The sequence below is a fragment of the Pteropus vampyrus genome, unplaced genomic scaffold, assembly GCF_000151845.1.
Source record: "Pteropus vampyrus isolate Shadow unplaced genomic scaffold, Pvam_2.0 Scaffold503, whole genome shotgun sequence".
Lineage (NCBI taxonomy): Eukaryota > Metazoa > Chordata > Mammalia > Chiroptera > Pteropodidae > Pteropus > Pteropus vampyrus.
In genome coordinates, this window is record NW_011889284.1 from 587,673 (window position 1) to 597,517 (window position 9,845).

At 47.3% G+C, this 9,845-nt stretch overlaps 1 protein-coding gene and 1 pseudogene across 1 annotated transcript in view; one reads left to right on the forward strand and one right to left on the reverse strand.

Annotated features, from left to right (window-relative positions):
• GJD3 (gap junction protein delta 3) overlaps positions 1-1,285 on the reverse strand; it is a 7,126-nt gene extending 5,841 nt beyond the window's left edge. The window contains exons 1-2 of the mRNA XM_011383094.2: positions 1,160-1,285; positions 19-365 (exon numbers count right to left, since the gene is read on the reverse strand). Of these exons, the coding sequence (XP_011381396.1) occupies positions 19-361 (343 nt within the window). The 5' untranslated portion in view covers positions 362-365; positions 1,160-1,285. The remainder of the gene's footprint in view (positions 1-18; positions 366-1,159) is intronic.
• A 7,540-nt stretch (positions 1,286-8,825) lies between these two features.
• LOC111732905 lies at positions 8,826-8,944 on the forward strand (annotated as a pseudogene).
• The last annotated feature ends 901 nt before the right edge of the window (positions 8,945-9,845 follow it).

Consider the following 9,845-nt stretch of genomic DNA (forward strand, 5'->3'; position numbering starts at 1 on the left):
CGGGGCGCCCCCGCGCACAGGGCGCCCCCGCCTCGGCGGCCGCGCCGCCGGGCTCCTTGCTCGCCTGGTGCATAGAGTAGATGACGAACAGCACCGGCGGAGCCGAGAGCAGCAGGATGTGGAAGAGCCAGAAGCGGTAGTGGGAGACCGGGAAGGCGCGGTCGTAGCAGACCTGGCGACAGCCCGGCTGCAGCGTGTTGCACACGAACTCCTCCTGCTCGTCCTCGAACACGGCGCCGCCCACCGTGGCCAGCACGAGGATGCGGAATATCAGCATGATCACCAGCCACAGGCGTCCCACGAGCGGCGACTGCAGCTGCACGGCGTCCAGCAGCGAGCTGAGGAACGTCCACTCCCCCATGGTACTAGGGACACAGGGCGGGGGTCAGAGGCCGTCGATCCGCGCCCTCCACCCCTCCATGCCCATGGGGTGGGACCAGTTAGACCTCCTCTAACTTGGGGCGAGTTGGGGGTCAGCTATGTCTGCTTTTAGCAGAGATTTTGTGGGAACAAAGGAGTTAGCGGTGGTGGGGGGCAGGAGGGGTTAAGTGATTCTCAGTTATGGGTGCCCATCTCCCTGGGGCCAGTGGGTGCTGGAGAAGAGCCGATGGGTACTGGGGAAGAGCTGCACCCTGGTGCTCTAGCCAGACCGGTAGCCTGCTTATTTGGATCCTGTGCCCCGCCGGAGTCCCGATGTGTAGGGGACTTGGAGGTCAGCAGGGCCAACCCGACTGCATTTGTAGAAGCAGAAACCATCTGCACCCCGAGTGCTCGGGGCTGATTTCCATGGGCAGGAGTGGTGCCTGGAATCCAGGACTCCAGGCCCAATTTGGTACCCTAGGGAGAGAAGGGAGCCACAGACCCAGAGGGACCCCACCTCCTTCTTTCTCTGCCCTCGTTACTGCAATAATTCCTCTCAAAATTGTGGGGTGACACGAAAGTAGCCCTCTATTCCATAACTCTATCGAGATCCTTTGTCCTGAGCGTCCCCTGCTATCCGACCTCAATGAGGCAAGACTGCGGACCCAGCCCTCTCCCATCTCCTTCCTGGCGCCCCTTGGCTTCTAGTCTCCCACATCTCCTGGGAACCTCCCAAAACTCACACTCACAAGCCCCACAGGCCCCTGTTGCTCCCAGGCCCCCAGCCGACCCCACTCACCCTGTGGCTGGAGCTGAGGTGTTAGAGCTGAGTGAGGGATCTTGGGAGATGGCTGGGACCTGTTCCTCCTGGTCCTTCTTTCATTTTCCCTTTCCGCTTTGGCCGGGATGGATGACAGGACAGGATGGCCGAGAGGGGCTAGCTCTCCCCCCTCTCTTAAAGGGACAGGGTGACCCTGTTGGCTGGGTCCACCCTTGGGAAAAGCCGCAGGGCCACGCCCCTTGCTGGGCTCTGCCAGCTCTCCCTTTCCCTCCATCCCCATCCTGCATGTTGTGTCTGGAAATGGGGGAGGGGGTTAACCAGAGCTGTATCCCTTATCGAGGGAACCACATGGAAGCCCATCCCCGACAGACTTCCCCCAAACTGGAAGGCCTAGATCTACCATGAACCATCTCCTTCGAAGGCAGTCTTCGCTGTGAGGGAGGTTTGGTGCTGGTGTTGGGGGTACTGGTATTTTAAGAAGTGGCGCACACCTAGTGGCTGTGATTCCAGCTCTGCTACTGACCTTTGACAAGTCACTGAGCTCTTCTGGGCCAGAGTCTGTCTCCTGGCTTGCTAATGGAGGAGGCTGGGCCAGCTGACCCCCAAGTTTCCTTCCATCTCTACATCTTAATGCTCAGATCCCAGTCATGTTACAGAGAACAGAAAGAAAACTGCCACATGGAAAAACATTAAGGGATCAAGAGTGGCTGGTGGCCTTGGTAGTTAAAGAAAAGCTTTTGCTTCCTTCCTGCTTTTCTGTAATTTCCAGACTTACTACAATGAGCATGTTATTTCATAAGAGATAAAAGCTTCTCTTCCTCCATCCTGCTCTGAATCGTATCATCTTTGGGTTCAGGTGGCAGGAGAAGCCGTCCTATAGGGGAGGAGAGCTAGGATGACCCATGATGACCTGAGCAGCCAGAGAGGGGACACTCTCCGGTAGATACTTTTTATTTGTCCCTTCTGCCTTTCTAGGTGTCTTCCCAGACCACACACCATTTCCCTCCCTCACGGGGGCACCTGCTCTGGGCCACACCCTGTACAGAGCCCATCACATCTGAGCCACTGAGGGGCATGGGATCCCTGGCAGAAGGGAAGCTGAGACTCAAAGAATCTATGCCACTTGCCCACAGTCGCACAGCCAGGAAATAGCAGGCGCCAGCCTCATGCCTGGCCTGACTGGTTCTGAGTTCATACTCTTAAGCCCATCATGGAACTGTCCTCCCTCCAGCCTGGCTGGCTTTCCCAGGTGGTACCCTAGGGCCTGTTCGTCCCCAGAGCTTTGGCCAGACTGGTGGGCCGTGCCTGCCCTCCTTTGCCTGCTCAATGACATTTCTTCTCCCCTTTGGTCAGGGGGACTGTATGATTTTCCATGTTGACAGGGACCCTCTGGCCTGATTTTAGGGAGGGGTCGGAAATGTGCCTTTTACCCACAGTGGTTCAGGGGCCCAGCCCCGCCTGGAAAAACCCTAGGTCAACCCTCTCCGCCTTTGTGCAGGGTTCCCTTGGGAGTGGACCTGGGTGGGGAGACACTACCCTGGATGAAGTCCAAAGGAAAGTGCATGCCGGGGCCCCACATTCCAAAAACAGGAAGTGAGGTGGGGGCCCTGCCGATCTCCCATCCTGATCCCCCTCCTGCTTTTGGCAAAGCTGCTCCCTGACCCCCAACCCCCATCCTCAGCTGTAGGGGCACAGGGACACACCTGATCTCCCTTGACTGTCCAGGAATGGTTCCTACTCTGTCCCCATGGCCTCTGCTGGATCAGGCCACTGGCCCAGCCTGGAAAAACCCCATCAACCCCTTCTGCCTGTTGGGAGTGGAAAGTGGCAGAGGTGGTAGGCTTGGGGGAAGGAGGTGGAGAGCCCATGGTCACCCTGTGCCATACCCGGGCTCTGATGCCACAGGGCCAGACACAGGAGACTGCAATCTCCTTCCCAGATAGCGCTGTCCAGCCTAGGAGGAGGTGTCGCTGATGCTAACCAGGGCTGGCGGCATGTGGCCCTGTTCTTGGCTGGACTTGAGGTCTGGGGCTGGGCTGAGAGGCCCATACTGCCCTGGTCCATGTCCAGTCTCTGTCCCAGACACTATTCTACCCCTTCTGGCTGTGGATCCACTTCTCACGTCTGCTGCTCATGGACACACATATGCAGACACATATGTGTAAGCCTTTACAGGGACGTTGCCTTTTAGTGTGGCCTTCCCTAGCTGCCCTAACTGGAATTTAAACCCCTACTTCCTGTCCCTTTTCTCAGCTTTATTTCCTTTGCACTGATCAGCACATAACATACTTTATATTTTTCTTATATATCCTGCGTAGCATCCTTCTCTTCCATTAGCATGTAAGCTCTGTGAGGGCAGGGATTTGGGGTGCTTTATTCACTCTCCTGTCCTCAGGACCTAGAACAGATCCTAGCACATAGTAGATGCGCAATTAATATTTATTGGGTGGATGAATGAATGAAGCGGGGTGGGAGGTTGAGGAGGGTGCAGATCTTCTCTGCCCCAAGACAACGAGAACTCTGGTGGGTCCCCTGCTTCAGTTGCTTATTCCGGTGTCCCCTAGAGCTGTGATCACTGGGGTGGCCAGTTTAGTCTGAGATCAGTAATCAGGACGTCCAGTCTTGGGTAGAAGTAAAAACTCCAGAATGGATTGATGGTAAAATTCTCCTGCCCCCAGCTCAGCCTGGGCGGGAAGGGTGAGAGGGCGGCAGGCGGTGGGCATGGTCGCTTCTCCTTGGGGACTTCTCTTCGTCCTCGGCAGCCCCTCCCCCGCCTGGCCACACAGTTTCTGACTCTTCAGACTCTTCCAGGCTGGAAAACCCTCCAGGTAGGACCACCTTCCGTTCACTGGTCACCCCTGCTTCTCTCTTGTTTGCCCTGGCCCCCGGCTTTCACTGGGACCGGCTCGATGGCCAGGCCTTACCTCCTCCCTTGGCTTTTTGCAACAGCAAAAATACTAAACAGTGGCTTACACCAGAGAGAAGCTTGTTTCTCTCTCACATAACAGGAGGAGGGCAGTGGGCCTTTCAGAGCTGGTGGAAAAGTGCCCCAGGGCACAGGCTCTTTCCAAACCCCTCCCTTGGTGTGGTCCTTGTCCTCCTCCATGTTCCGTAGATTATTCCTATCCAGGGAGCAGGTGAAGGAAGGGATGAAGGCGGAAGAAATAGATGCAAGGACTTCTTTCTCTTAGAAAAGTCCTGGGAAGTTGCAGTGTGACCCATCTGCTCACATGTCGTGGGCCAGGGTGGCCTTCTGCAAGGAAGGCTGGGAAATGTAGTCTTTATTCTAGGCGGCCTTGCACCCTCGAAGGGAGAATTTAGCCTTAATTGTCACAAATCTGCTTCTAGTATTGGCCCTCCACGCTGACTTGGGGAGTCAGAGACTCAGTTCCTTCTGAGTCTGACCCTAACAGCTGCGCCTGTCCAGTTTCTTCCTCAGGATGAGGGAAACATCCTGTCTTGCTTGTAGTCTTACCCACAGGCCCTTCCTTCACATGCCTCTACCACGTCCCGTCCCCGCTTTCTCGTGCTTGAGCAGAGGAGTCATTACTACCACTGGAGTACCTCCCTCCCCCGGTCTCTTCTCCTCACATCGCCCATTTCTAGTTGTATATGTAGCAACTCTGCTCAGTCAGGACAATAACTGGGCCTGATGGTGGCTGCGCCCTACAGGCAGCCTCATCTGAGCCACTGAGGGGCATGGGATTCTCTCTATTCCTTTCCTTGAAAGCCCAGAATGAACTGACAGAAGAGAGAAAGTGCTTTAAGGTTGGGGTGAGGAAGGATAAGGATCTGAGTTATCAAGAGATGTCTTTCAAAGTCCCTTTCCCCCTCCATGCAGCTCTGGATGACCCGTGTTTGTAAGTGCCAAGTGGTATAAGCAGCCGCAGTCACTGCCTGTAGCCTGAGGTCCCTGACTGTCTCTCCATCACCCCCGGGACAGAGGTGGGATCAGGTTAGCTCAAGATCAATTCTTGGGCAGACTAAAGTAACTCCCTCCCTGAAAACAAGACTCCTGGGTCCAAAGGACTGCCCTCGGCCAGGCCCTGGAAAGTCACAGACAGTTACTAGAGGCAGAAGACAAAGTCACCTGTGTATGGCTTTGAGCTGCTTTTTTTCCCATCTAAATTAGTATTTACTGTTATGTCCTTTTACACTCACAGGGTGTTTTGGGCCACCTTGAGGCCAATGAAGTTATTATCTTATTCAAAAGAAACAAATTGGACTCCAGAAAGTACTGATGAAAAATGTAAAGGGGAATGTAAAATGATATGACTGCCTTGAAAAGTTTGATAGTGTCTTATAAAGGTAAACACATACTTAACGAATGACCCAACAGTTCCATGTTGAGGTATTTACCCACGTGATACGAAAAAACATGTCTATAAAAAACATTTTCAATCTAATGTTCCCAACAACTTTATTTATAATAGGCTCAAACTGGAAACAACCCAAACGTCCATCAACAGGTGAAAAGATGAACAATCCATATAGTGGAATAATATCCAGCAATTAGAAAAGAAGGAACTGCTGATATATTCAGTAACATGGATAAATTTCAAAAACATTATGCCAAATGGAAGCCAGACACAAAAGCATACATGCTGTATAATTCCATTTATATGAAGTTCTAGAATAGGTAAAACTTGTAACGATAGGAATCAGATTAATGTTTGTCTGGGGTTGGGGTCAAAGAGACATAGAAGAACTTTTTGGGGTGATGGAAATATTTTATGTCTTGATTGTGAGGGTTAGTGGTTAGGCAGGAGTATACGTTTGTCAAAAGTCATCAGTCTGTACACTTAGAATGAGTACATTTTATGTTATGTAAATTATATCTCACTAAAGTTGCTTTAAAAAGAAAACCGTAATGTTGGTTGGCACGGAAATCCTTCTGAGGAGGTGACGAGAGAGAGTCAGCTTTCTTTAAGTCATGGCGCATCTCCCTCTCTCCACCTCTCTGGGCAGGCTTCTTTCTCCTTCCTGTCCTCACACACTCCAGTTGGTCACCTGTTCCCCTTGATCACCTGCCTCTTTCCCATTCTTTATGAAATGCGCCTATCAATTTGAGTCTGATAGTCTGAAGGGGGTTTTATGGCCCAAATCAATATCCTTGGGTTTGAATTTATATTCAATTTATTAAAAATTTAAATTAAAAAAAACTTTTTCCTTTTAAGCCTTTAAATCCAACTTACATATTGTTTTTCTATTTATACATTTAATACTTCGAGTCTAAAAATAAATCACTTTAACTTATTCTTTAATTAATATTATCTCATAATTTTGGGAAATTAAATTTTCCTAAGCAATGAACACTAATGACAAACCCGATTAATTATTATATTTCCAAACATTTCCAATGCCTGATGGACTTACAACTCTGACAAGTAATATCTTCATATGCAACTCCTGTAAACCTAATAAACCAAATGTGCAAATGTAGTAGTTCAAGTTCTTTCTAATTTTACAGTAGTGTTTACAAATTTGATCAAAAATATTAAACCTTTTGAATTAAAATTACACCAAAAAAAAAATTTAAATCAAAGTTACAAGGCTAATCAGATTTCTTGATGCCAAATTCTCCTTAAGCATCAGCGACTTTCAAAACATGTAATACGAACACATTATCTGGGATAATTATAAATTTATTCCTAAATTTAACACAAAATTATAAATTCTGTGGGTTCGAATACTTCATTTCTCTATTTCTATCTTTACCTTTAAGATTGTAGTGTCATCTACCCAGCTCAGAACAGTTTAATCATGTCAGGTGGACTGAGAATTTCTAAATCGAACATCAAGATGGAGATTCAGGGTTAGATTCAAGACTCAGACTTGGGACCAGGTCGACTCCTTTCTTGTGGCTGAGCCCTGTCTGCTTTGTCACCGGGGTCCTCAAGCTCACCCCTTTCAGTGGGAATTTGTTTTATAGTTCAATCTGTCTGATTGTTTGCTTCTGATTAGTTTCAGGTAAAATGTTTTTGAAGAGATTACTACATAGGACAAATTATGTCATTTTTGTCTCATTATTGGAGTATTAAATTTGATCACTTAGTTAATGTGGTGTCTGCCAGGGCTCTCCATCATATATGTAACTTTTTGCTTTGGAATTTATTAAAGGTATGTGTTCATGTTCTCATTTTTAGTCTTTTCCTGTTTGCTTCATGTCTCTTATTTAGCAAAGACAATTACAAAGCACATAATTTGGATAAGTCCTCCCTGAATTCTATAACCATACACATGGCAATGCAACCGTTTCTTCATCCAGTTCGAACTTCTCTGTTCCATCTGGCAAGAAAAGATATATTAGTGGTTTCATGGAGATTCTTCAAGGTAGGATCATAGTCTCCCCAAGGTGCACTGAAAATCTCTCCCCAATAACCACAGCGCATGTTTCGGTTAATTCCAGATCATATTGGTAGGTGACATCTTTAGTTCTCTTAGGTGGGTCTCTGCATAAAAACAATCTGAGATCACGACATCTCTAACACGGAGGTCAGAGTATCACTTAGTAGGAATATTGGCCACCATTTTCCACTCACTTTTGTTCATGCTGGATTTTCCACAATTGAGGACCCAGCTACTGCGTCAGAAGGGAGTTTTATGTACTATACAAAATGCTATACGAAAGCTGTAGCCCAAGCAAATGACCTGCTTGCTAGTCTGCCTCATGGCCACTGCTGCAGCCCTCGGAAAGTGACTCAGTTAAGAGGTTCAGTATTATCACATGACTGCAGTGTGGGCCACAACTGCTGAGCACAGTGCCACCTTTGTCTGCTCATCCTCTTTGGTGTCATACCTTTCGGTGGTCCTCTGATTAAGGTCTCTGCCTACACTCTCTCCTCCAGTTTATAGTTGTAGCTTTCATAGCAAATCAAAGATGGCCTTACATAGACAAAAAACATCAGGGTCTTTGGAAATCTTGTGGTGCACTAGACCAGGAAAAATAATTTCAGATCCGAAGGCAGCTTGAGGTTGGCTTGTTTTTAGACTCCTTGTTTCCCAGAGCAACTTGACTGCTGGTTCAAGTGCTGTCATTATCAGGACTTACAGCTGTGTAACCTTTATGCAAATCAGCTGGTGGGCAGCTCTTTAAATCACCTGTGAACTTTTTTGTATCTGGGGGTTGTATAAACAGAAAAAATTAAGACTACAAAGCTCTTTAGAAGATGTTTTAATGGAAATTTTCATCTCTTTAGTTATCCCAAGAGGACCCACTTTGATGTGGTTGAGAAATGTTGGAAGGTGATTCTGGGTTGAGCTCTAGCCACAGCTCAGTAGCTTCACGAACTGTCCTCTCATTTTCCACAGGTAAATGGTCACCACTGACGCCTATCAGTAGGTCACGTGGCAGATACATGGAAGCTTTCTGGTGGTACCCAGAAGTGAACTTGGGCCTAACAATCTTTTAGCATCCTATTTCCTTACAAGCGGTTAGGCAGAACTCAACAATTCTCTGCCCTTATTTTTTATTAAATACTTTTGACATTGTTGCAACACATCTTCTCCTTGTAGCAAACATATTTCATAAAACTGTTGTACAGTGCTGTCATTTATTGCCAAATTACTGTGTGTACCCAAGTTACTCTCATCTATAAGGCAGTACAGTGACACCAACATTCCCTAGGTGTGAATGTGTTTCTTATTACTAATTCACTCATGAACATGACCTGAAGTAAGAACTGTCTACAGCCATGCTACCTTGAATGTGCCCGATCTTGTCTGATCTCGGAAGCTAAGCCGGGTCGGGCCTGGTTAGTACTTGGATGGGAGACCACCTAGGAATTCTGGGTGCTATAAGCATTTTAAAAAAAAAGAATGACACATTGCAAGAATGATCTTATGACAATGGGGTTCAATGCCTTCGATAGCAAACACTATGCCAGTGAAGAACTGCTCTTTGTTAAAGAGTTTTAACTGGTCCAGCAAAGATACAGCATATTCGAGATTGATCTCTTGTGATAGATATGACTGTATCCTATGAATATCTTTAGAACGAGATTGGAAAAATTAGTCTTTCTAATGAAAGAGGATCGAGTGAAGGATTCCTAAGAAAAAAAAGGAACTCCAAGTGAACTTATTTGCAGCATTGAGAACCGTGGCTGGCATATCCACTGTCCCAGGTCATCTTGGGTTTTTTAGATATTAAAATGGACTTTAGAACCAATAGGATATAGATTAAGTCCTCATTTAATGTTGATGATAGATGATGTAATTCAGTCCAAGTTCGAAGGCCTGACACTCGGGAGCACAGATGTCCAAAAGCAGACTGAATGTCTTAGCTGAGAGGCAGCAAATTTGCCCTTCTCCCACCTTTTCCTATTCAGGTCCTTGATGGTTTAGATGATGCCCACGTGCATTGGTGAGGGTGATCACCTTCTTTGCTCAAGTCTACTGATTCAAATGCTAATTTATTCTGGACACACTGTCACACTCGGAAATCATATTTTACCAGCTATCTGGGCATCCTTTAACCCAGTCAAATGGATGCATACAATTAGCCATCACAGTTTTTCAACACAGCCTGCAGACATCTTGCTCAGGTTTGTAATGGTGCAGCACATGAGTGAAAGAGAAAAATACTTGAGATTGATTCCTGGAGTGGTACCAGTTCAGTATCACATTAAAATGAGAACTTATACATTAGTTTTATAAGCAGAAAAAATATTATAAAGTTATTTTCCTTTTGAAAAAAATGTTTGAA